The sequence below is a fragment of the Coturnix japonica genome, chromosome 17, assembly GCF_054131305.1.
Source record: "Coturnix japonica strain WE chromosome 17, WE-NBRP24, whole genome shotgun sequence".
In the NCBI taxonomy this organism is placed as follows: domain Eukaryota; kingdom Metazoa; phylum Chordata; class Aves; order Galliformes; family Phasianidae; genus Coturnix; species Coturnix japonica.
The window spans coordinates 13,067,524-13,093,878 of NC_140679.1; the positions used below are offsets into that span (position 1 = coordinate 13,067,524).

General features: G+C 49.5%; 1 protein-coding gene and 1 long non-coding RNA gene across 3 annotated transcripts; one reads left to right on the top strand and one right to left on the bottom strand.

Moving 5' to 3' along the window:
• Window positions 1–3,129: 3,129 nt before the first annotated feature.
• LOC146758129 (uncharacterized) lies at window positions 3,130–5,422 on the bottom strand. The gene is made up of 2 exons (XR_014935140.1): window positions 5,210–5,422; window positions 3,130–3,943 (listed from the first exon to the last, which is right to left on the bottom strand). It is a non-coding gene; the product is annotated as an uncharacterized LOC146758129 (long non-coding RNA).
• Window positions 4,550–26,296, top strand: WDTC1 (WD and tetratricopeptide repeats 1). 2 transcript variants are annotated; one of them, XM_085518047.1, is made up of 17 exons: window positions 4,550–4,786; window positions 6,662–6,757; window positions 8,776–8,923; window positions 11,116–11,199; window positions 12,030–12,076; window positions 13,260–13,371; window positions 13,724–13,911; window positions 14,279–14,461; window positions 14,741–14,835; window positions 15,886–16,001; window positions 16,424–16,499; window positions 17,745–17,841; window positions 19,002–19,175; window positions 21,664–21,899; window positions 22,244–22,412; window positions 22,831–23,023; window positions 23,165–26,296. In XM_085518047.1, the coding sequence occupies exons 3-17, from the start codon at window positions 8,816–8,818 to the stop codon at window positions 23,360–23,362; spliced, it is 2,076 nt and encodes a 691-aa protein (XP_085374173.1). In that variant the 5' UTR covers window positions 4,550–4,786; window positions 6,662–6,757; window positions 8,776–8,815; the 3' UTR covers window positions 23,363–26,296. The 2 variants fall into 2 exon arrangements, with proteins under 2 accessions (XP_085374173.1, XP_015739102.1); XM_015883616.3 differs by lacking the exon at window positions 6,662–6,757.
• Window positions 26,297–26,355: the final 59 nt, after the last annotated feature.

Below are 26,355 nucleotides of genomic sequence, written 5' to 3' on the forward strand. Positions count from 1 at the left end.
TGTTAAGGGTTGCTTGGGGTGGGAAGGGGAGGTGTGCGGTGCAAAGCAAGGTGCGGTGCTAAGGGGGTATGACTTTAAGGGGGGTAGAGGGGGGTTAGGGCTAAAGGGGGGTGCTAACTGCAAAGGGTGCAGCAGGAATGGGAGGTGCAAAGTGGGGTGCAGCTGCAAAGTGGGGTGTTACTTTAAGGAGGGGGTAAGTGATGCAAGGACAAAGGGGGGGTGGTGAAAAAGGGGGGGTGCTGAAAAACGGGGTGTAACTGCAGTGGGTGCAAGGGAAAGGGGGGATGAGGGGCATGGTGCAAAGCAGGGTGCAAATGCAAAGCGAGGTGCAGCGCAAAGAGCAGTGCAACCTGGGCAGAGGAGGGGTGCAAACACAAGGTGGGATGTGCTGAAGAGCAAGGTGCAACTGCTAACGGGGGCCTGGGGTTGTACTGCAGGGTTGCACAGGGGTGAGGTGCAATGCAAAGCTGGGTGCAACTGCAGAGGGGTGCAGAGGTGCAATGCAAAGCTGGATGTGGGGACTGTGGTTGAGCCAGAGCAAAAAGTTATGGTGAACCAGTGCAAGGAGAAGGAAGTGCAGACGTCTCGCCAGGAGCTTGCACGAATGTTATAGCAAAGGAAATAAGCAGCAAGGATGTTCTCTAGGTTGAGCTGTGCGTGATTAGTGATAAGCCCTGGGTGGAGATCTGACATGATAATGAGCAACCACCTGAGGTTAATGAGCTGGCGCTGAGCTTGCGCACGCGTGTTACGGAGCAAGTTAAGTAACAAGAAGAGAAGCAATGGGTGATGCCATGCGTGCTTAGGCTGGCACCCAGCTCTGGGTGTGCTTGCTTTGAGAGCTGTTGCCTGGCACCCAACTCTGCAAAGACCTGAAATAAAAGTTCAGCGGTGCAATTCAGCTCCGTGTGCTCGTTGGTTTTAGGGTGCTGTGCAACAAGGGGAGTGCTAAAGCAAGGGGAGGTGGGGTGCAAGGGGAGGTGCTGGGGTGCAGAGCAAAGGGATGGATGTGCAAGGTGTGCTGAGTGCATTGGGTGCAAGGGGCCATAATGCAAGGTGTGAAAGGAAGGGGGTGGAGGGGATCTGGGTGCAGGTCCATAGGGTGCTGCTGGAAGGGTGACAGCTACAGCATGACACTGTGTTATGTGGCTGCTTCACTGCAGAGAGAGAATACCTTGCTGTGGGGACTGCAGAGCACTGGGAGAGCGCAGCAGCTGCTCACAGAGGGGAACAGTGGGGTATGCAGAGCTGCTTCCAGCAGGGACACAACTGGTGGGCATTGGCTGCTATTCTGGGCCTGCACGCTGCTGTAACCCCATCTGCGCTTGGTGCCCTTCGTCCCGGTCAGCAGCACAGTGTGAGTCACCATGAAATCTGAGCAGGCTCTACTCAAAGCCCCAGGAATCGCAGGGGGTGTTTGCTCAGCTCTGCCACCCTGAGTTCTTGGCTGTGCTGAGCTCTTCCTGAGCGTCACTGCTGGGACCGGAGCTGGCGGGAGCTTTGAGCTGATTTAACAGCAAAACAGGCAACGAGCCTTTTGTTAGAGATGCACCCCCTGACCCTCAGGAAACACGTGGAGTGTTGGCACGGCAGCAGAAACACAAGAGCTTTGGGAGGTTCCATTTGCTGCTTTCCATCAGTGCGTCCCATTTGATGGCAGGGCTGCAGGAAACACGACGTTTGTCCTTTGGCAGAGCTGGGCAGGAAGATGGAGCACGGAAATGGTGCTGGTGGAAATAATCAGCGCGAGCCACCCATTAATGTGAATCACCAGCGAGGTGTGTCAGTTCCTTTCTTGCAGGTCTCCGTAGGCAAATTAATCTGGTTTACTAATTAAGTGAGAAATCCGGAACGTTCCTCGTTTTGAGAGAGCTTCATTAGATCTGGGGGGAGAGGCCTGGCTGAGATGGCAGCAGTTCATCTGAGTCTCAACTGGAGCAGGACTGCACCAGGAGCTCACACACAACCACACGCTTGTTCAGGAGCAAACACTGGCCCTGCTTTTCTTCCATCAGCAGCTGAGAGAAGCTAAAACTGGTCCAGCGTTGCCTTGAAATAACGGGGTCTGATTCTTCCACCTCCTCACGCCTGGACTGAGCAGCACTCGTGGTGGGTTGGCACGAGCAGCCCAGCACACAGCTCTTATATGATGCAGCATCAAATGGACTGCTTGCTACTTTGCTGCTTGGCTGCGTCGTGCTGACAGAGGCCTTTCAGCTTAACTGAACCCTGGGAGTGATAGAAACTGGTACAAATTCATGACAAAGAGGAAAGATATCCCTGCTTCTCCCCCATCAAGACTTGGAGACATCCAGTTCAATCTGTAAATCAGAGTAAATCAGCCAACACTGCAGTGCTGTGATGTTGACTAATATTCATGTATCTGAATATCCACCAGCGCTGGTGGGCTTTGTTTCAGCCCTGAAACAAAGGGTTACCTGCAGTTCTATGGCCCAGCTGAGATGCTCGATGTGAGTCGTGGAACTTGCACAAACAGCATAACAAGGCTTTAGCTGCTTAGCCTGCAAAGGAAGAGCAATACAGCTTTAAAGATGTCCAAGCAAGCAAATGATATAAGTTACAATGCACCAGATCTTGTTGTACCTCAGAGAGCAAAATCACACCCTGTGGATATAAGATATGCCTCAATATCCAACGTCATCAATGTCTTCCCTGGAAAGACAAGCACGTCCCTTCAATTGCATTCCCCTCTTTCCTATAAGCAGCCTTGCAATGGTACCTGCTGGCTCTGACCCCACCTCCTCCAGGCTATGGAAGCCCACACAGCACATCACAGCCCAATGCAGGACCCTGTACATGCCTGGTGTTGCGTTGACACAAAAGCCGTGCAGAATTCAGTTCTCTTATTGATAGAGTCTGCAGCAAAGCTCTGCTCTTCCATCGTCCCTTTGATCTGAATATTTTCCAGCAGACATTATTCATCAAAAGGCAAACCTCATTTATGCTGTGTGGGGAGGTAAACCCAGACAGACACACGAGAAGGAGGAAAGCGTTTGCTGGAGGTCTTCACAAAGAAGCCAGGACTGCAGACCTTGCAGGCTGAAGAACACATGGGCTACAAAGGACTTTTCATACACTTGTAGTCTATTTCTCTATTAAAGCCAGCCCTTTCTTTCTCATCTGTGTGTTTATTAGATGATGACCAACTCAGCAGCACCAGCTCCGTGTTTACACTTTGTTCCCATTGCCCCCACTTCCAACTCACACACGACTGAGCAAAATGGATGCACAGCTGGCTTTCCCTGATCTACCAGCACAGGAAAGTGGGAAATAAAGCACGCATGCCATTGCATTGCATTTCAGCTGCTCCATTCGAACAAATCCTGCTCCAGCTCCAGCTCTGCAGCACATCGTGCAGCTTCTCTCACAGAGCAAGGCTGGTGCATGTGAACTCCTTCAGTACAGCATGTGGTGTAAACTTAACTTTCTCATTACTTTGCTAAAGTTTCATATATGCATATATATATATATGTGTCTGTACACCCTGCATTTCTTTTTTGGATGATCTGAGGGAGCTCTGTGTTTATTGCCAGCATTAATATTGCCAGCATTGCATTAAGTAGTGCCTTCTATCACACTTCACTTGCTTTCCCTTACGTGTTGCAGGCAGTTTTACCCCTTGTTCTCTTCAGCCCGCAGGCCCAGCAGCCCTGTACCATGGTGATGCTCCCTGAGGTGTTTATAGGCTCTGTGAGGACAATGCCTTGTTTCCATTCCCTGCAGTGCATCCAGCTCCCTGTGTGACTGCAGGCAGCTGGTTCAGGAGCAGCAGTTCCCCTCAGCTCCCATCCCCGTCGTTTATCTCAGTCTCCAGCTCTGCAGCCTCCTCTGCCCCACTTTCCTCTCGGTTTCCATGTCAAGGGCATCCACAGCCCGCATTGCTCTGCATGGAGCTCCGTGTCCCCGGCAGGATGGATGGCATCTGAGAGAGGAAGATAAAGCCCGATTGCTGTTTGTTTCATTAATAGAGCCCGGCCTGACGCAAAGGCAGCAATGAACGATGTGCTGTGAGAACTGACCGCAGCTTAATAAGAAATTAATGGCTTCTGAGGTGGAGGCCGATGGTTGCGGCCTGGCCTGGCCGTGTGGGGAATCCCTCCATCCCCACACCGTGTCTGCTGTGTAAAAAGGGCCTTTTTGTGCTATTAACACAACAGCGGGAGCAGCGGGGCTCTTCTCACCGAGGCAACACCGCCACCGCCCGGCTCCTTCGTGTTTTTCCCTCACTAATAACGTTGTTACTGTGGGAGCTGCCGTATGACCCGCTCCGAGCGCTGCCGCCGACTGCCAGGCCCACAGCGCCCCGCCGCCACTACAACTCCCGACACCCCGCCCCTCCCTTCTCCGATTGGTCGATCCCTGCCCTAAGCGCTCTCCCCTTTCCCGGTTGGCTTAGCGAGCTGTCAATCACACGGCGTCGTCGTTCGGGAAGGGCAGTATTCCCGAACTCGATTTACGCCGTTTGCGTGACGTCCAAATCGCTGCGGGTACCCGGGAGGCGGTGGCGCAGTTAGCGTGGCGCATGCGCGGAGCTGAGCGGGGCGAGCGGCTGCGGGGGGTGCTGCTGAGCCCCGTCCAGCTGAGGGGGTAAACAGGGCACGGGCCGGGGGGGCACGGCCAGGGCTGAGCATCAGGGCCCCCCCCCCCCGAGTCTCCCCGAGCCCGGGACGCAGCTCCTGCCTCCTGCGGGGCCCCCGGGGCTGCCCGCTGCCTTGGGATGGAGCCTCACAACTTGCAGCGCCCGCTAGGCCGGGAGGCCTGACAGGTAACGGGCCCGGCCCGGCCCCTCCCTCAGCGTTACCCGCCCCCCCCCCGGCTCCTCTCCTATCACTGCCCCCCCCCTCCCTCCATTCGTTGCTCTGTGTCGCTCTGTGCTGTCAGCAGCCGCTCCCTGCCCCCAGCTCTTGGCCTATACCCCACCCCTCAATCCCACAGCCTTGATCCCCCCAAAGGCATTAACCCCCCCAGCTCCTCTGTGTGCTTCTCCCTCCCCGAGGTGGGAACTTTCTCCTGCTCCTCAAACTAAAGTGCTGTGGGGCGGCCTTCACCCCACTGCTGCTCCCCCCCCTTGGCCTGGCTGCAGGCCCTGCAGCATCCCTTCATTGCTGTGCATGGCAGGGCAGAGCCCACCCTGCAGTGCAATGAAAGTTTGCTCTCCACTCCTGGTCCATCAGGTCTCAGCTCTTACCTGTGCTCCTCTGCAAGCAGCTCCTCTGCTGTTGGCTGTGTGTGCGGTGCTGTCTGTCTTGAGTGCTCGCTGCTCCTGGCAGCACCTTCAGCTGGAGCAAAACCTTCCCTTTACTCGCTGTCTGCTGTCTCCTCCTCTCATTCCTCTAGGTTTGCTATTCAATCTGTATACATATGTTCTAATTTAACCCGTGGCCGCTTGGGAAGTCAAGGTATAGAGGAAGTAAGTTGTGAGTCTAAAGAAGCTTGTCGGGTCATGGGATTGGGTTGCAGGTGGCGTTTGGATGCGTGAAGTAATTGATAGATGCTAAAGGGGAGGGTCATAGGAATCTTCCTCTGGGATGAATCATGTATCCGCAAAGCTTCGATGTGCACAAAGTGCTGCTTTTTGTTTTGATGACCTTGAGCATGAAGACTGAAAAACCCGGGCTCATCCAGAGGGTACGGAAGGACATTGCTCGTGAAGCTGCTCGGTGGAGATGCTGCGTTGCTGCTGTTTTCAGATGGGCAGTGGTCGTTTGGTTTGGATTTGGAAGGTTAACCTGTGTCATTGCGTTGCTGAATGAGGTTGGGCTGTGCAGGGGGGTGCTGTGAAAGGAGCTAAAGAACAGCCCCCCCCACATTCTGGCTGCATGGGGACAGGTCAATAGTAGTGCAGCTGAATTGTTTGCATTGTGAACGTTGACACTTTGTTCCTAGAATGTGAGCGAGCGTTTCAGGAAAATTAGAAGAGCCAACTGGTCTTTGGAAGAGCTCATTACCAGGAGCTTAGAGGGCTCTGGGGCTGCTGGTGGTGTAAATAGGGCCCAGCAGATCTTGGGATCGCAGCCTGCGGAAATCTGGGGCTCGTTAATTTTTGACTGTATGTTTTCGAGGCCAAGTGTTGCGAAAGTATTGGGGTGTTTTTTGTTCTCTGGAGCTTCACATGGCTGGAGCAGGAGGGTCAGACTCAACACAGGTGGGACGGGCCCCCTTATGGAGGAAAGGCTGTTGGGTGGGTGAGCTGGAAGTGGGGTATCCCGGGGGGGGTTGGCACAGTGAAGGTTGCCTCTGGGACTGAGCATGGAGGCACTGATGGAAGGGGATGGTGAAACGTTGCTCCAGCAGTCGTCTGTTATAGGACCAGTAGAGCTTGTGTGATCTCTGAGGCACAGGAAAGTGAATCTGTTTGTGTGATCATGGCTGGTAGTGACAGCACAGTTATCCCCAGTTGTTCCTCACCATTGGACCTTGATCCCCTCTTTTCATAAGTTGTTTTTGATGGTCAAATGAGACCATTAGAAACTAGAAAGCTTGTGTTGGCATCTCAGGTGTGTTAGACGCGGTGCCTGGCCTTGGTTATAACATGTTTAAAGTCAGTTTTGAGTTGGATATGTTGTTTAAAACTCTCATTCCACTTTGTCAACCAAAGGGCCGATTTCATCCCTGACTTTGTTCACCTTTACCTCCTAAGAAATCAAGCTGAGACGTGTCGCTCTGATGCTGAGACCTGCTGAGCGATGCTGGGATGCTCCACAACACAACTGGAATCCCAGAGACACTGTGAGAGGTACCAGACTGCAGAGCAGTGCTGTGCTGCCACAAAACCTGTGCTTCAGAATCACCCTCGCTGTGGCAGCACTGACTATTGGAAAGCAAAGGCATCTGTCTTAAGGGACAGTGGTTTTTGGGGCTGTGCTGATGCTCATATCTTCCTCTGACTGTGCTGCTCGTACAGAGAGCAGATAAGCTGTGCTGGTGGTTTTGCTGTAGCCTCTTTAGCAGCACATGGGTGGGAAGCATCCAGCAAGGTGGAGGCAATGGGATCTACTGGAATATTGTCCCTCCAGTCTCTTTATGCCGTGCTTTGTGCTGCTGATGGATCATTTGCCTCTCTGGAAAGAGTCAGCTCACTGTCATCAGCCCCTGCTCACAGGTTCCTGTGGAAGCTCTGTGTGCAGCCACTGCGTTCCATGGGTTGTGTGGAGGAGGAGGGGAGCTCAGGTGTAAGCAAGTACCGGTGTGCTGTGCTGCAGAGGGGGGGGAGGTGGCTGCCCTGTTGTCTGTAGGTGGAGGAAGCCCTGTGCATCCCAGAGGGTCAATGTGAGGCTGCCCAGTGTGGGATCCAGGCTGGAAAGGTGTCTGTGGAAAACAGAGGTGGGAGACTGCAGGTAGTGCTCAGCCCTGCAACCTGCCTGGGTGTGGAGCTGCTTGTTGAGTTGGCAGTCCGCTTCTGCTTGCAGAGCTTAGCAGGAAAGGGACTGGAAACCATGTTCTGCCATTAGCATCCAGCAGCGTAGCTTGTTCTGCATGGTGTGGTTGTGGCAAGCTGGCCTTGGGCACGAGAATCTGCTGGATTGTCCCAGTTTCCCATTTAACCTCTGTGCTGCAAGCAGCAGGATCCACCTGCCCTGCAAAGTACTGTGCTCCAGGTTCTGCCTTGGCTTGGGCTGCAGGAGAAAGGGAGCAGCTTGATTGCTGCTGCTGTTGTCCCCTTGTAGGCTTGGTCTTTGTGAACACACAGAACAAACCCAACTCTAAGCCTGCATGGCAAGCTAGATAGCAGGTATCAAAATCTGACAGCTCATCATCCCACTACAAGGATCAGTGTGCAATATTGATGAGGAAATGCACTCACAGTGGTGCCTCTTGCTATTAAGCCCGAGAGTGGAGCAACTATTACTTAACACAGGAGTGAATAATGCTAAGGATGCTTAAAACATGAGGTCTCTTCCTGTGTGTGTGTATGGGGCCAGTCTGCAAACAGCTCTGCCATTTTCAACGTCATATTTGAGAGCTCTAAAATTGCTGCTTAGGGGGCTGCCATGAGAAGATCTGGCCGTTGCTTTGCTCGTGTGCCATTCCTTTGCTGTCTGTGGGCACAGTGATGCTCCTGCAGGGTCATAGGGCTGTTTGTCACTTGGGAAAAACCTCATTTCAATGAATCAGCATTTCCTTGTTCAAGAGCATTTTTGGCTTGTTCTGCTTGTGAGCACTCATTGAAAGAGAATTCAGAGCCCTTGGCTTATGTAGGGCAGAACAGCATGGAGACCACGAATTTCTCCCAGCTACACCATATAAAAAGATCACCCCTTTTCTATTGATGGGGTGTTGTGGTGGTGCTGTCACCTGATGATGAGCTGTTAGGATTTCTAAGGAGCACTTGTGTTTGATTATTTCCGCCAGAATAGTTACTGTGATCGAACGGAGCGAATCAGAGAGGAGAGGCTGCCAGAAATGGCAGAGCTTTGTGAGTTCAGGGCGGAATGAGTGGAACTGGGCAGAAGTGGGAGAGGCTGTGAAACTGGTGAGGACACACAGGGTCTTTGCAGGCCTCGTAGTGTGGCTTTTCTAGGCTGGAGCTGTGCTCAGTCTAGAGAGGGGACCCCTGACCTGGGTGTTCCTCAGTCCTGTTGTTTCTTCCCATCCTTGAGTTTCTCCAACAGTCTGTACACTGAAAGCTTCAGTTCTTGGCCACTGCTGGTTTCAGGGAGGGCAAGGAAGTGCTCGATACCGTCTGTTGTTGTATATGAGTGACCTGATATGTTTGTCTGCCTGTCTTTATCCCCTCCCTGTTTTGTTCTGCAGGTAATTAAATGCCCGTAGTGTGGATCTTCGCTCTGTTGGCATGCTCGGCTGCACAGCGGCTCTTCCAGTAACTTCTCCTCACCCACCCCATTGCAAGAGGATGGCGAAAGCAAACATAACTCGAGACATCATCCACAGGCAGATCAAGGTGTGTGTGAGCTGTGTTCCTTGGGCTGGGTGCAGAGCACGCAGCAGTCAGTGCTGTTGCCGGGTTGTGAAGCACCCGTGTTGCCTTCAGCTCTGAAGGGATCTCTGCTACTTGCATATTGATAAGCCGCATAAGAAGCTTAACAGAACAAATGTACGAGGCCTGTCATCCTCCTTAATGAGGCACTGGGGCACAGTGTGGCATAATGAGGATATGGTTCTTCTCCCTAGAAGGAGCACACCAAACTGGCTCAACATGGGCAGATCATTTCCTTTAGAGTGCGGCACTGAAGAGAGAGACCTGGCTACTTGTGTTTGAGCAACACAAAGGACCCTTAGCTAGCTTCCCTCATGAGTTTTTCGCCTACTTCTTTGTGTTCTTTTTGTGTGATCTTGCCATCAAAGGTGTTTTCTGACTGTAGTAAGGCTAATGATCTCTCTCTATCTCTGTCTCCCTCGCTTGCTGCCTTTCTTTTGCTTTAAAGGAGTGGTGTGTTTGCTTCCTTTGTGTAGGAAAAAACTTCAGCTGTGGTCAGATCAGTCATCTGATGGCTGCGTTAGTGAAATATCTCCTAACGTGAAAGGACCAGCTACAGCAGACACAATAGGCAATTATTGCTCAAACTGGGAGGCCTTAAAGCGTTTGCAGCTTTTCTGGTAATCAGCATTCATGAAAATGGACTGGAACGAGGCACCAGGAGCTTGCAGCCCCCGCTTCGCTGTGCAGTTTGGTACCAAACGTTGCATGATAAGCCTGTAATTTAATCCACGTGCAAAGATATATTCCGCTGCTTAACGAGGAAGGGATGGTTCTGTGCTTGCAGTGTTAGCCTGGGACTTCTTCACACCGACTGCTCTGCAAGACTTTCATGTGTGACCTTGGGAAGGTTGCTAAGTCTGACAGTTCCTTGTAGAAAAAGCAATATCCGACTGCACAGAGCTCACAAAGCTCCTGAGGTTACAATAGCAAGGCAATTATAACTGCAGCACCTCGCACTGGACCTGGGAGTGTTTTGGGAATGCTGTCCTTCAAAATACGTCTGGGGGTTTGAAGTTTGTCATGGAAGTTACTACAAAAGCCCGTGTGAGTTTATTAGTTTGTTTGTTTCCAGTATCCTTATGCTTATCTCCATTTTGGGGCGGTGAGTGGAGCTCATTATTAGCAGTGATCTGCAGAGCTGCCACGTATCACACTCGTTCTTTGTGTCCACTCTACAACTACTAACGTGTTCCCAGCACCATAAGTACAAGCTTTGACATCAGTGTTGTCAGCTGTAGATGGTGATAAGTAAGGAGTAGGTCATCTTCACCTGACTACAGCATCTCATGGGGGGACTGAGGCTGAGTTGGGTGCTGGGAGGGAAGCTGTCCTCACATCTTAAGTGTTCCATCCCAAATATGACTTGCGTTCCCTTTTCTCTGCCTCTGTGGTTGGCCTTCTTTCATTGAAGCCATCTGCTAACGCATCTGCAAACTCTGGGAGATCACAGGGGAAACAACTGTCCTGCTTTTCCTCACCTTCATTTGTACTGACGCAGTTCTGTGGCAGCTGTTCTCTTCCCAATAGAACAGGCAGTGCTGTGGTGCTGCAGCTCTGTGCTCCTGCCCCGTTTCTGATGAAATCAACCATCTCAGGTGCTGTCTGGTGACATTCCCCAGTACATTTCCCATTGGTGGTGGTAGACTTGATGAGCAGTGAGGATGACATGGAATTGCTGAGGTTACAAGGGCTTGACTCAGGTTGCAAAGTGATGTTTTGTGCTTCAGGACGGATCCTGTGTGATGACAGACTTCTCAGCAGCAATAATCCAGTGCTGTGGACTCAGGAGTCTGTTGGTTTTGGAACGGTTGCCAAGGGTTTGAGATGGGCAACCTCTTTATCTTCCATTTCTGGCATGAAGTGTTCAGCTTTGTCTTGGTGTGGGCACCTTCAATTCTCATCTTGCTGGCAATTCAATAGACGTCATTTCCAACCGCTCCAGGTACAAGGATTCCAAACAACGTGCCTGGTGATGTGAGTGATGTCTTCCTACAACAGGACATGTCTCAGTGCTATGGACGCCCCAATACCTGGCAGAGCCCCACCTTGATCTGTACCATGCTTGAATCTTTTCTCATAAATCAATAATAATAATAATAATAATGACTATATTGCTTGCTGTGATCAGTGTAACACTCCTTTGCCTCATGCAGGAGCGCGGTGCGCTGGGCTTTGAGCGGCACTATCACGTCACTGATCCGTTCATTCGACGCCTGGGCCTAGAAGCAGAATTGCAGGTAAGTGGGCAGCATCCAGGAAGCAAATAGAGCTACTTGTTCAGTTTACTAGTGAAAGCACAGCGTGCTGGAGTGTATGGAATTCTCCCTTGTGTGAGAGAGGGATGCTGACTGCCTAGTCCTTTAAACTGTATTAAAACCAGGAACAGCTCTGTACAATCTTGTTTGATTCTGCATTACCTAATGCATCTGCAAGAGCCTTCAGCTGGTGTGCATCAGCTAACCCCAGCAGAGGTGTGTGGAGTGGGCAGCTGTCAGCTGCTGAAGCATAGTGCTGTCTAAAGGATGGGTTTGCAGCCTGACACAGATCTTAGAGTTGTCTTGATTTGGGGGAGGAAAGAATTCTTCAGTCTCCCTTTTCAACCACAGCTTTGGTATCAAATGCTACTTGGTGCTCTTTGAGTCTTTCCTGTTGCAGTTGTGAGCTAATTTGGCTGAAGATGTATGATGCAGTCACCCAGCAGCAAGGTGCTTCTCAGAGAGTTATCAAAAGTGCATTTTCCTTGCAATCCCAGAGAACCTGCATGTGTAATTTGTCAGCCTAGCCAAGGGCTGTTGAAGCAAAGTCACCTTTCTGTGCATACAGCAGGATATAAGCAGCAGCCTCTCAGACTGAACTGCCATTCTATTCAATGCTGTGTTGTTTCTTTTGTTTCATTTTGCCTTTTCTTCTCCAGCTGCTTGTAGCAAGTCTGTCCTTTCCAGAGGTGCTCATGTGGGTGTTCTTTAGCAGGGCTGGAATTGAAGGTTGAGTGTGTCAGAAGAAGTTACGTGTTGCTGTGGAGCAGCTCTGAAGTTTGTGTAATTCTGTCTTCCCTTTTTTTGCTCAGGGTCACTCTGGATGTGTCAACTGTCTAGAATGGAACGAAAAAGGAGAGTAAGTATGTGACTTGTTTGGGGGGGGGGATCTGACAGCACAGGTTCTCCCAGGAGTTGAATGTAGGTCCTGTTACCATGAACATCTGCTTCCCATTCCTGGTGAAATGGATGGAGGCTCAGGCTCCAAGTTTTGATCTGTTTTGGAGTTCACGCATCAGAGAAGCTGAATCTTATTCGCTATATCTGTACATTATTGGAAGTGTCCCCTTAGTCTGGGAGATGGTCAGACTAAAATGGGGAGATTGAAGGCTGCTTTTCCGCTCTTAAGTGGTGTTATAGATTATAATGGATCTTTAGGATTTGTCCAGCCATTGAGAAGTGATGTTTCCCTACGCTGTTCACTGTGCTGGTAAAGGCTGCTGCTGGGAGCAGATACATCAGGAAAGGAGGCAGAGCATTTGCCCCTCCCTGCACTTTTAGGGCAACACTCAGCTGAGTGGAATAAAGAGTATCTGCATGAGAAATAACTGGATGGAAGGAAGAGCCTGTATTTCCTGACATCCCTCTTATAAAACCCCAGCCTGCTGTCTGATAGTCTTCAGAATTATTTACCAGTGGAAATTTCATGTGCTTGTGAGAGCTCTGCCTCCAAGAAAATGAGTTTAAGACAACCCAGGGTGCAGATGTCAGATTCTTTTGCTTCACCAGAAGATAGATGCATAAGGCACGGATAGATGTACAAATGCCTTGTAATATTGCTGCCACACCCTGTGCTTAAAAAGCAGCCCATGAGTCACTACGTGAGCCCTGCCTTGGGACTGCTTGGGCACATCCAAAGTCCGGGGATGAATAGCTTGGCTTGAGTTCTGCCATGCTGTAGGAGCACTTAATGCAGCCAGGCTGATAATGAACACAGAGGCACTGTGTTTCATTGTTGACCAAATGCTCCTGGTGTTTCTGCTGTGACATCTGAACCTGTGGTGAGCTAAGATGCTAAATGAAGATGAAAAGCCAACCTTGCTTTATTTTCTGTGGAACTGCTATTTGGCTGGTTTAGCTTCCTGAGATGGCTGGTATGTGGGAAGCATAAAGCAAACATAGCTGTGAAAAGAGGGAGGAAGAGGGGGTTTCTCAGAGCTGGATTAACTTAGTGATTGCCTGTGCTCAGACCAGTCTTAGGAACTGATCGCAGCCCAGAACAGAAGAATATGGGATGCACCCTTCTTTTCTCTTTCTTTTAGCTTGTTGGCCTCTGGCTCAGATGACCAGCATACCATTGTCTGGGATCCTCTGCACCACAAGAAACTCCTTTCTATGCACACAGGACATACAGCAAACATCTTTTCTGTCAAGGTATGTGGTAAGGAGGACTAGTTGGGTAAGAGAATGGGCTATTTAAAAGCTGCTGGGAAGCACTGTAATGCAGGCAATCCATTCCCCTGTCCCCAGTCATTTAATAATTCTAATGTGAGGAAAAATGGCATTGTATCTGGTACCTGTGCTTCTTAATTTGTGCTCTCAGTTCACGCAGCTCCTTAACTTGGCTCCTTACCTCTGTGAAGTCAGAGGGAATGGTTGGAGCTAATCAGGAACTAAAGATATGTGATGGAGAAACCATTTTGTGTGTTACTGTCAGTGGGGACTCTTGAAAGTGCATAGCAGCGTATGTGGAATATAGTTTGAATGTCACACCTGTCTTCCCCAGTTCTTGCCACATTCAGGGGATCGGATCCTCATCACAGGAGCTGCAGATTCCAAGGTGCATGTCCATGACTTGACTGTCAAGGAGACCATCCACATGTTTGGAGATCACACCAACAGAGTTAAGCGGATTGCCACAGCTCCCATGTGGCCCAACACCTTCTGGAGCGCAGCAGAAGATGGGCTAATCAGGTACAGAACTCATTCTGCCCTGAAATGAAATGGATAATAATCCACTGCAGTGTGTACTAGGCATAAATTGAAAGGCAGACAGTTTGAATACTATGAGCTCCAGCTCATCTCTCTATCCTGAAACTGAAAGGAATCATCTTGAAATGTAGATGCATTTGATAAATATGGTACCCAGCTGGTGTGTTTTCCTCTGAAAGTGAGCCCAGGGAAGGAATAGCTGCATCAAATGGAAAGGAGGAAGGCAGGTAACGCCACTGTGGTGATTTGAGAGGCCTTCAGCTTGGTCACCATGGAAAGCTACACTCCTCTTCCTGCTGTTGTCGTTCTCTGTTGGCACAGATTGCCTGACTCTGTCCTCCATTTGCAGGCAGTATGATCTACGAGAGAACAGCAAGCGTTCAGAAGTCCTGATAGACCTGACAGAGTACTGCGGGCAGCTGGTGGAAGCCAAATGCCTCACAGTCAACCCCCAAGATAACAACTACTTAGCAGTAGGGGCAAGCGGACCCTTTGTGCGGCTCTATGACATACGCATGATCCACAACCACAGGTAACAGCAGCTGGCTTTTGACTTGAGTGGTACAGAAATCTGTGCAAGGCTTTGGCGGGGAGGAGGAGCTGCAGGGATCTCTCTCACACTAGTCTCACTGCTGTTTTACTCAGTCTTTTCTATCACCCAGAGTCTTTTTCATCCAAGCAAGTACGTGGGGTGGTGTGAGGCAGGTCTGATTGTGAGGGCTTCTGCTTATGTATGAACAGAAAGTGTCAGCAGGGCTCAGGCTTCCAGCTTGAATGCCGTGATTCTAACACTGGTCTTCTTTCTGGCTAGAAAAAGCATGAAGCAGTGTCCTTCAGCTGGAGTGCACACGTTCTGCGACCGGCAGAAGCCTCTCCCGGATGGCGCAGCACAGTACTACGTGGCAGGTACTGGGGGAGACTGATGGGGCTTTAGATTAATGCCTGACTTCTACTCATCACACAAGGAACCACTGCTTGAAAGAGCGCTTCTCTAATCGAGGGATGTTGTACAGAATTGCAGATTATTTTGCTTCTGTGCTGTGAATTCTTGCTTATACTACCAGCCTGCTTTCCCCAACTTGGCAGCGATGTGTGTTGGTGAGCTGGCCTTCCTCTTTGTCTAGCATAAATGTCTTCAGTGTCTTTTTGTCAGTTTTATTGCAAAGTCGAGGACTGGATAACCTGAGGAGTCTAGACATCCTTCTGGAACTGGTTCCAGCGAGGGTGCTGTTTAAAGTCTTCCTGGCACAGAAGTGGTTTGTCTTCATCCTGCAGCTGAGGAGTCAGGAATGTGTTGTCTGGGCAGTGTGAAGGCATTCTTCTCCAGTGCTCATTGTATATGATTTTTCCCCAAAATGTCTGTAGGTTGTTGGTTTTTTTTATTAATATCTTAGACCAACACGTCCAACAGACCAGTGCTGACAGCTTTGCTTCTGATGAGTCCCACTAGAGGATTTCGTAGGTCCCCTGAATTGGTCATGCAACACATCTGCTGTCTGAAGCAAAAGAACCCTTGTGTGAGCTGAATATTTAGGAGCCTTGGTCTGATTGTGCTAAGGGCTTTATTAAGGAAACCTGATTGGACAGTCAGAAATGGAGCTGTTTGTTCGTGGCTGGCCACAAATCGCAGAAGCTAAATCCTTAATGAATCCATAAAACCAGGATGTGCTGGGTTCTGCAGACTTCAGTTAGCAAGCTAGCTGAAATCTGGTCTTCCCTATTTCATGGAAATAGCCTTGCAGAAATAGCACATGCAGCACATGAAAAGGCAGCTTCGTACATCTGAGTGTTTGGGTTTCCAGTTCAGCAGGCAGTGATAGGAAATGGAAGATCACTTGCTGTGTGTGCTTTATGCTCTTGCTCTCCTAACAACTTCTTGTAAAAGCATGGGGCTGGTGTAGGACAAAGACAACAGTTCTGAGTTACTCTAATCCTGTGGACCTCTTCCCTTTGCAGGACACCTTCCAGTGAAGCTTCCAGACTACAACAACCGGCTGAGGGTTCTTGTAGCTACGTATGTCACCTTCAGTCCTGATGGCACCGAGCTCTTAGTCAACATGGGAGGGGAGCAGGTAAGAAGTAGGGATGAGTTTGGCAGGAAGCTTCACGTGCAGTGTTGTTTGTTGGCTCACCATTGACCCAAGCTCTGGTGGACTGTTGCTTACCTGCCCGTACGTGTTTGGTTTGTTTGTGATCACTGTGTTAATTAAATGGTTAAAATATCTTCTTGTTTGAACTTTGTGAATGGGTTGGTTTGAACCTTGTGAAGAAGACAAGGCTCCTGTTTCTCAGTGGTGTCCTTTATAAATGCAGTGCTGGAATGCAGCAAGACACTGGCACTGCCATTATTTTATGGGCACACGTCTATAAACAGGATAGAAGATAGGCAATGTTACTAACACCAATGTGAAACCATTTAGCTTTGTTTTATTTCTGTCCCTTGAGCATCCGTGTATCACTGACTTTGTTGTCACCTGCTTTCTTCTTTTCTTAGGTCTATTTGTTTGATCTCACATACAAACAGCGGCCGTACACTTTCCTCCTCCCAAAGAAATGCCATACTTCAGGGGGTAAGTGTGATGCTGTCATGAATTAAGTGGAAGGCAGAGTGCAACCGTGTACTGTGCAGCCCTCATTTGGGCAGGCAGGAAGGAAAGGAAGTAGGGCATGGCTGTTGGTGGGCTGTATCTGCATTGCAGCTTGTACTCTGAGCTCTAAAACTCTTACACATGGTGACAAAACTCTGTGGAAACGTGTGTCTGGAGGGGAGAAAGCTGCTGAGAATTGTTGGTGTGTGTGCACTGAGAACTCTTAAAGCTGTACCTAAAGAGTAAGGCAGACTTTGTAGAGTGATTGAAGTCTTAGTGCCTTGCCTTTAACTAAGGGGGAAAAACTTTTTATGCAGACACATAAAAAATGGTGCAGTGTTTTTATTTGATTTTATATAAAATGTAGAATGCAGCTGTTATCCCTTTAAGCACCCATTAGGAAGGAGACAGAACAATCTCTTTCCTGGTCTAAGAATGTGGCCTGGCATTAATCTCCCTCCTGCTGGTAAGCTAGTTGGTTCAAAAAGCCATTTACTTGACAAATAAGTAAATCCAAGAGCCTTTTTATTCCCTGCCCTGTTTCTTACAGGGCCTGTTGGTACACAGACCCTGCAGGCGCTACGCAGTGAACATCTAGTGCTCTGTCCCTGGGGCAGAGGCCGACTCTCTCTTATCAGGGAGTGTTCCCTGCCCAGCTCTGCTCTCAGGGTTCAGTCTGTGTACTCAGCTCGCCTTGGGCCTTAATCTACCACTCACATCCTGGTAGCAAACAGATGCCCTGCTTGCTGTTCTTCTGTCCTGAATGCCTGCGGGTGATCTGTGCTGTGGTATCTGGCGAAGTCATACTTTACATGGCAGGAAAAAGTTTGAACAGGTTTGTAGTGGTATGGTTTCAACAATTGCTCCACCCTTTTGGGTACAGAAAGTTCAGGCAAGGACTGTGAGAAGGCAGCACGTGTACTTCATGTGCATGCACGTCTCTGCATACTGAGAGCTCTGAGCTGTTCCACTGAGCAGTTGGATGGTGTCCTCAGTTTCCCAGCCTCTGAAGAGGCAGAGATTTGGTGGTAGATATAAGAGGACAAATCAAATCCAAGCAGCTGGAAGACAGGGATGTGTGGAATTGTGAAGCCTGTTCTGCTCTGAATGGTGCTGTGGCATTGGTTCAGCCGTGCTGTAAAATTAAACCCCAGAGTTTCAGGGATTAATCTGTATAATCCAAGTTGATGAGTGGCATGTTTGTATCTTTTCTTTCCTAACCTTTAGAAGTGCAGAATGGGAAAACCTCTACCAATGGAGTGTCGAATGGCATCCATCTCCACAGCAATGGCTTCCGCCTGTCAGAGGGAAGAGCACACGTGAGGTAAGGCAATAGATCTACCTAAATGAAAGTGTGAGGTCGCATCCTCTTCCTTTTTGCAGGGCTAGGTGCTCCTAAACAAGGTGTGAAGTGCAAACCCACTTGCTTTGTTGGCTTGATTGTCAGGCAGTCTCTGTCTTAGGGGCTGTATTTGCTCCTGGTGTTTGGGCAAAGAACAGGAATCAAATCAGGCTGTAGCATTGTAGGAGAAGCATGGTCTACTAGAATTCATCGCCTCTTGTGAAGAATTACTGCAGACAGAACTGAAGAATGCCTTTCTGAGCCTGAAAGCAAGGTGTTCTTAGCTGTCCTGAGCAATCTTACTTCCTGACTGACAGGAACTGTGGTCAGATACATGGGAGTGGCTGTCAGGCTGAAAGAGCTTTGCTTCCTTTGGCTGGTTTTTATTTTTTGTCCCCAACATGCTGCAAACTGCAGCTGACAATGGCTTTACAGTAACCACAGTGGTGTTCTCGCTCTTGCAGTCTGCACATGAGCTAGGAATAGATGGAGCATTCCTCCTTCTTACCACCCCTGCTGGTTTTTTTGCCCGTTAGGTGCGGTTGGGGCGTAGCAGAAGCAGACATGCAGCACATCTTGCTGACTGGTTTTCCTCTAGCAGATGAGATGCGGTTAAGAGTCAAGGCACAGTTGCTTGATACCATATATGGACCGTCTAGGTTCTACCAAAGTCACTTTGTTGAATGCTTTCAGCTTGCTTCCTCTAGATGGCCCCTCCACTACAGCAGCAGAGATGCTCTTTTCGCTTTGCTGAGCATGGGCCTTGTGCAGCCCTGTGGACTCAGATGCTTGGTTTCCTTCTGAATTTGCAATCTGTTATACACTGCTGAAGGAAGTTTGGACATGCATATATATAAAGCAGTCAAAGCAAAGATGTGTCTGTGAAGTCTGAAGAATGAGACACTTGAAATACCCACTGTTAAGTTTCGAGTCTGTTTCTGTATATGAAGAAAAACCATCAAAGGATTGTCAAAAAGGAGCCTTTCTCCTGATTTCAAGTTATTTGGGTGCAGGGTCTTGGAAACTTGCAGTGTGAGGTCATGCTTGCTGGCATCTGCCAAGCTAGAACAAAACACTTCAGGTATTTAACTGGGCTGGAGCATTAGCAGGTGAGGCTTACCTGTATTACTTTCTTCCTTCAGTCCCCAGGTGGAGTTGCCTCCATACCTGGAGAGAATCAAGCAGCAAGCCAATGAGGCCTTTGCTTGCCAGCTGTGGACTCAAGCCATCCAACTGTACAGCAAAGCAGTTCAGAAAGCCCCCAACAATGCAATGCTGTATGGAAACAGAGCTGCTGCCTACATGAAGCGCAAGTGGTAAGTAAGCAGAGCTGTGTGGGACATGGAATAGCAATGCTTAGTGCTGCAGGCAGTGCTGGTGTTTGATTTCCAAGTACCACAAATGCTGTGCTATCTGCTGGGAAGCACCAGGCTTCTTTATGCGTCGGGTTATTGGATCCAGCCTTAAGTGTGCATTGCTTCTGGCACAGAACAAGGAGATTGTACAGCAATGTGTGCTTGAGAAATTTGGCCACAGATACTGTGCAGGTAAGCACACCTGGTAGTAACTCGTCATTTAGCCCTCTGGTATGATGAGTAATGTTCTGTTCCTTTCCTGTTTAAAAGGAAACCAAAAACCCACTTCTGAACATCAGCATTAGGAATGTCTCGCAGAGTGATGATGTTTCTTTTGATAGCTCTGCTCTGTGTTAGAGTATGTCTGTAAACTTGCTCTCAACAGGTGAGGTAATGGTTACTTTATATATTATGTGTTACGATATCAGATTGTTGTAGGACTGCCTGGAGTTGCTTTGGTTGCTGCTTGACCCAGGAGTTGGAGACGCTACTGGTTGTTCCCAAGTTACCCCAGCAAACCCACGTTCCTCTCAGCTGGATGCAGACCTCTCTGAGGGATTAGGCAAGGTGGCAGCTGGTGCCTCAGAGTCTGGGAGAGGTTCTGTCTCGATTGTTGTAAAACACACTGTTAGCCTCTGCAGTGGGTAATGTCCTTTCTGACCAATAGCCAGAGCTGCATCTGCAAGGCACAGCTGAGTTGTTTTAATATCTGTCCCCTTGAGCAGAGAAAGACTGAGTAGTGTGGCTCGCTATTAACATACTTAAAATAACCGAGGTCCTTCATCTACATTTGCTTTACAAGGAGGAAGTCCCTGGTTTGAATTTTCCCATCTCCTTGCCAAGATAAAGAGCAGCCAGCAGTTGTTGTGACTGCTGCTAACTGGCCTGCTGGCTGGTTTGCAATAGCAGAGATTTGGGATATGCCTCAAAAAGACCTCCATGTTCCTAGGGAGAATAACAGTAGGTTGGAGTTAAGGGATGGAAGGCAGGAGCTTAGTGCTGATCTTAGCGAATGGTGTTTTTCTTATAGGTGTCTTTTTTCCTCCCAAAGTTTGTTGACAGATCTGAACCTTTTTCCTTGTCAGCTGGCGCTTGCTACAGTTTTCAGTAGCAGGATGATGTGAAAATGTATTCACAAAGGGTTTCTGTGGTGTGCAGTGATTAGAATGCAAATAGTGCTGAGCTGATACCTTCTCAGGTGCAGAGATGTGTTTTTCTGCTAGGAACAGCTACTAGTAAATGGCAGAGGAAGGCTGGGATGTCACCGAGGAGAAGAGTGAAGCAATTGGACTGTGACCCACACTGAACAACCCCAGATCTCTAAGGTGTCCTTCATGTTCAGGGCAGGAGCAGCCATAGTGCTGCCCTGCAGATGGCTGCAGCTCTTGCTTTTGTCTCGTTCTGAGTAGCAGGAGAGATCCAGGAAAAGGAAGCTCTGACTTCCTAACCTCCCCTTGCTCACCTTCCTTAAGATGCCCTGCATACTCTGCAGCACTTCCAAGACTGTCCTTCAAACACTTGCTCATAGGAGCCAGCTGCATCCCTCTCCAAGTTGCTTTCAGCAGCTTGTTGGGTTGTCTGTGGCTCTAGTTCAGTTTGAGGGGTTTTTGAGGGTGGTAAAGCAGTGAATGGCCCCGCCACAATAAACTCCATTCCCTCCTTAGTAGAATAAAAGCAGTGTGCTGCTGTGCATTCGGTCTCCTGGCTTCACATGCAGTGCTGCAAAGGTAGATACAGATCTCAAGAGCACAAGCAGAGGTGCCTGTGCTTCTACCACCATTGGGATATCAGGCATGGGCACCAGTAACACTAAATAGGACATAACAATTTGCTTACGTTACAAATCTGCTGCAATGCTTATCTCCCATACTACAAGTTTTTTTTGTCTTTTTTCCCCTCATAAAAGTGGGAAAAGACCGCTGCTTTAGATACGTACCCACCAGGACTGTGAAGCTTGGTGGTTCTTTAGTTCCTCCCCATGGACTGTGAGTGGCTGTGGGCAGGAAAAGTGCTGCCATGCTGAGCGTCCACAAAGGGGCACGCGTGAGCTGCTGTGCTCTGAGCAGCCCCCGCTCACCATGCAGCACAGACCTTGCCTCTGCTTGGCCAGAGGGCTTGTGCATCCTCCATCTTCAAAGGACTTCCCTAAATGTGTTGTATCAGTGAGCTCTGTTCTGCAGGATTTAAAATGGCAGGTCAAGGCTTGCCTGCGTGGTCACTTGCAGGGCTGCCTGTTTATGCATGGAGGTGCATTCAAGAAGCTGGCCTCGGTCAGATGGTGCCCCTGGGACACAGCAAATGCCATTAACATGTGAGCTTGTGGTGTGTCTGCTTGCAGAGAGTGCTGGAAACAGCAAGCTTAGGAGCGAAGCAATGGCTGGGAGGTGGCAGTGCAGAGTGTATAGTGTTTCTGCCTGGGCTGTCTAACCCACCCCTTCCTTTTCTTCAGGGATGGGGACCATTATGACGCTTTAAGGGACTGCCTGAAGGCCATATCCTTGAACCCATGCCACCTGAAGGCCCATTTCCGTCTTGCTCGCTGTCTCTTTGAACTCAAGTACGTGGCGGAAGCACTGGAGTGTCTGGATGACTTTAAAGGGAAGTTCCCAGAACAAGCACACAGCAGTGCCTGCGATGCATTGGACAGAGACATCAACGCAGCCCTCTTCTCTAAAAGCGATAATGGTGAGTGCTGCTGTTCCATGGGGTTCTTCAAGGTCACTGTAAAATGTAACGAACTGATGAGGAGTTTTCTTCACCTGCCTCTATGAGGTAAAGCTCTGAGTTTGGAGAGGTTGTTACTGTGCACAAGAACTGCCTGTTTTTTTCCTTGTATCTGGTCCTGGTTTGTTCGTAAGTGAGAGGACAGTACATGGTAGTCTTTTGTATCTAGGAGATAATATGGAAGGAAGCTCGTGCTCTAAGCCCTTTCCTTGATGAAACTGATGAGCTGTTCCAGAATGAACTTTCTGTTGTGCAGAACGTGTTCCTCCCCAGATTGTGATGAGGGAAATCTGTTCTTCTTCCAGCTGAGGACAAGAAAGGGGGTGGCCCCATCCGGCTGAGAGCCACAGGCCGCAAGGATTCCATCTCTGAGGATGAGATGGTGCTGAGGGAGCGCAGCTACGACTACAAATTCCGATACTGCGGCCACTGTAACACTACTACAGACATCAAAGAGGCCAATTTCTTTGGCAGGTACGTTGGCAGAGCGTAATAGGGATGCAGGACAAGTGTACGAGCAGCTGCAGAATGTTCTCATCCATTGGATGAAGCCTCATGCCAGGCCTGAGTGACTGTTCATTAAGTGGCACTAGCCCTGGTTTGCAGGATTGAGAAAGGTGACAAGCTCTCATCCTTGTGTGGCTGCACCAGTAATGGGTACATAGCAGATCCACAGAGGACTCGGTTGGGCTGGTGTTTCAGAAAAGCCATTCTGGGTTTGGAAACATGAATCCTGGGGATGGAGGGAACCAACGCAGGAAGCTTTATCTGGATCCACAGGCATCAGGGTAGCAGCCTACTGATTATAGAAGCCAGCTGGGATTCTCATGTCTGCTAGAGACTGGCTTTGGCTCTGAGCTGTGATCTCCAGTCTCTGCTCCTTTTGCCCTAGCAATGCACAGTACATAGTCAGTGGGTCAGATGACGGCTCCTTCTTCATCTGGGAGAAAGAAACCACCAACCTCGTTAGAGTGCTGCAGGGAGACGAGTCGATTGTGAATTGTCTCCAGCCTCATCCCAGTTACTGCTTCCTGGCCACCAGTGGCATTGACCCAGTTGTACGACTGTGGAATCCCCGGCCAGAGGTAAGGACTGTCTTGGTGACACGAGAGGTAACACAGACCTCATCTTTCCTACTGGGATCTCTTGATGGTTGCAGCAGCTGTAGCAGCCCCTCTTTGGTCCTATCCCTGTCTTGCTGAGTTCCCTCCTTTCTTGTCTTGCAGAGTGAAACCCTTAATGGCCGTGTGGTAGTAGACATGGAAGGTGCTTCCCAAGCTAACCAGAGACGAATGAATGCGGACCCGCTGGAGGTGATGTTGCTGAACATGGGGTACCGGATTACAGGACTGACCAGTGGTGGGGCTGGAGGCTCAGATGATGAAGACAGCTCAGAGGGGCAAGTCCAGTGCCGGCCCAGCTAAAACAGAACTGCCTCTCCTCCCTCTAATTGTTTGGCTGAAAGGGAACCTAGTTTCCTTGGTCCTGAACTTTCTCTGATGAATGACTGCACTGTATCGCACTATGCACAGAGTAGGACAAACTGGCAGGGGCAGGAGCGGCCGTCTCCTTAAACCATTACCACCACCTCCTCCTTCTCCCATCACGCTGCTGAGCAGCACGGCAGTGCAGCCTGGGGTTTGCCTTTAGTGGAACGTAGTCCCAGCAGGGATCTTCGAGTTGTCCGTAAGCAATGTAAGCTGGTGACTATCTCCAGAGCTGCTGTCTGACCTGATACAGAGCAGTGTTGCCTGCATTCGTGCATTTGCAGAAGTGATGTTAAACTGCAGAATAAAATGCAAACCTAGCGCAGGGGTTATGGAATGAATTTACTGCAGTGATCTTGGTCTTGAAAGCCTGACTCTGCTCTTATGCTACCAGTCTGTCTAGAGGCCCCTGGTTTAGGGTTGTTGGCCACGAAACACCTGTTTTGACACTTAATGTCTGTCTTCTGGCTTCCATCTCTAATGCGTTGCCATCATACATGGCTGTGTTGTGTTAAGGACTGGATATTGCCTGTCTTGTCCCTGGGCATCCATCTTAGTTGATGAATCAGCGAGGGCAGCTCAGCAGGGCAGGATGTGTTTGCCCAGCTCTGATACTTTCTTCTGTGGTCTATGAACCTGTGGAGAAAGGTGACAGTGATGGGAGCAGGTCTGGTCAGAGCCCAGGACTTGTGCAGCTAAAGCTGCTGAGGAAAGGGGCTGGTAACAGCACTGTCGCAGAGCTTCTCTCTATTGCCTGGAACGTGTGTAGCTGTGTTCACCTTCTACTACTCTCTTCGTCACCAGTGTTGGAGCTGAGAACGTTGCCATCACGTACATGTTGCACCCAATGCTCTGAGCTGTAGACAGCAGCATTTCTATGCAGTTGGCTGCTCTGTCTTGGCCAGGCTGGGCCTGCTCTGCCTCGCTGGTGTAACATCTGATGGACTAATGGTCCTCTCAGGAAAACCTCCTTCCTCTTCCCATTCTCCACACACTGGCTCTGGCTGCGAGGCCAGGAGTACGCCTAGAAATGCAGCACTGTACTTCCATTCCTTACTTTCTCATGTAACACGCAGCTCTGTTTTCCCCTCCTGCAGTTGCCAAACACTAAATATCAAATAGATCTTACACAGCTGTGCTACAACCGAATCTGAAGAGGTTGCTTTTTTTTTTCTAGGACTATCAACTAAGACCAAAGAGCCCCTGGAGATCTTAACTGCTCTGCGCTGTCTTGTGTCTCTTACTGCTGAAGGTCTGACCATGCTAGCCTTGGTCCCAGGGGTGAGATGTGTGTCTGGGAGTATGTGAGCATGTGTGTGTGCTGCATTAGGGCTGTTCTTCCATGTGGTGCAATCCCTGGTCTTCCTGTTCCTGCTGTGGAAGGATGAGAGGCCTCCCTTTCCTCCTCTGGCTGCTTCTGGCTGCCAGGCGTTGATGAGAGAGACTGCACACTGCTGACTGATCAAGGTAACTGGCTTTTTCTCCCTTCCAGAACAGTCTTTATGAGATGAGTGAGCCTTGTGCAGGAGGGAAGGAGGTCACAGTCTCATAGCTGGCAGCATCTCTCAAAGGATGCTTGCTGTTCCTTGCAGAGAGATACCTCCCCCCACTCTCTCCTTGCGGTTGCAGTGAAGCTAACTGGGATCTGATCTCTACCCTCAGACAAAGATGTCCATCTGCTCTGTCACGTGTGGCTGAAGCAGAACCTTGGCAAGCCCTGGTCTTGTGGGAGCGTGCCCCTTACCACCAGGAAACAACTGGCTGCCCTCGTGCTCTGCTGAGCTGGGATGGCAGACTTCTGTTTTTCAGTTCAATCAGGCTCACCCTCCATCTCCTCTCCTGGGACGGATGGTCGCTGCCACTTGGCTGCTGAGGGCACGTCTGCTTCTTTTCAAGCAGTTCCAGTGCAGTAGATACAACTTGTTACTCAGTTTACCTGTTTGGCTGCTTACTCACTTCCCCCACCCCAGGTGTGCCCTGGCACTCAGTGCTTTTCAAAACCCAGAGGCAGCAGAAAATTCTTCTCACTTGAGTGTCTTTTTGATGTGGTCTGGCCTTTTCTTTTTCGCTTCAGGCTTTCCCCCACCCCAATTATCACACTCTTTATTTTCACCCCCCCAGCTTTCGGCAGGCAATGTCTCCAGCCTTGATTTTGAAACAGGGACTGAGAAGGAAAGCTCTGAAAAGAACAGACCCGTCCCTCCCCGTTCCCCTTTTGCTGTGGCAGCTATTTTTCTGTTGTTTTTACCTTTGTGAGACAGCGCAGCTCTTTTTTTACCTGCCGGTTGCAGTGTGAGAGCGATAAGATTCCCTGCCTCTGCAGTGGATTGCTTTTTCTTAATGGCTGCTTTGATTAAAACAGATAAATAATAATGGGAGAGAAGGGGAGAGCAAAATCTTTCTGCCTGTAGCCCCTTTTCCCCCCTGTTGCAGGCAGATCGCCTGCTTGGTCGCTTGTTAATGAGGAATTTGTATTTATTGGTGAAGGAAAAAAAACCAACATGCTGGGGAAGTAGGGAGAAGATGTTGCTTTATTGACCTCTGCTGTTTACTTCGACCCCCTCTTCGGGAAAGCTTCTTCCTGCTCTTTCTGGTTAACTCTTTCTAGCCTGGGATATACAGGGATGCCTCCTTTATTTTTGTATTCTAGCGATGGACTCTCTGTAAGGAGACTCTAGGATTCTCTTAGTGTTGCAATGACCATTATTTGTAGCCTTTTCGAGTACTAAAGATGATCATCTCGTAAACTTTGCCCCTGCGGTCGTAGAGGTAACACACAAGCCTTACTGCCCTCATTAGAAGGAGCAGAAAACTTGTTTCTCTGGTCCCTGGAAGAGAAAGGGTTAAGCAATTAAACAGTTCTTTGTTCTAGTTCTTTCTTGGTGTCGTTTTGTTGGGGTAGGGGGTTGTTCTGGCTTCCTTCCACCTTT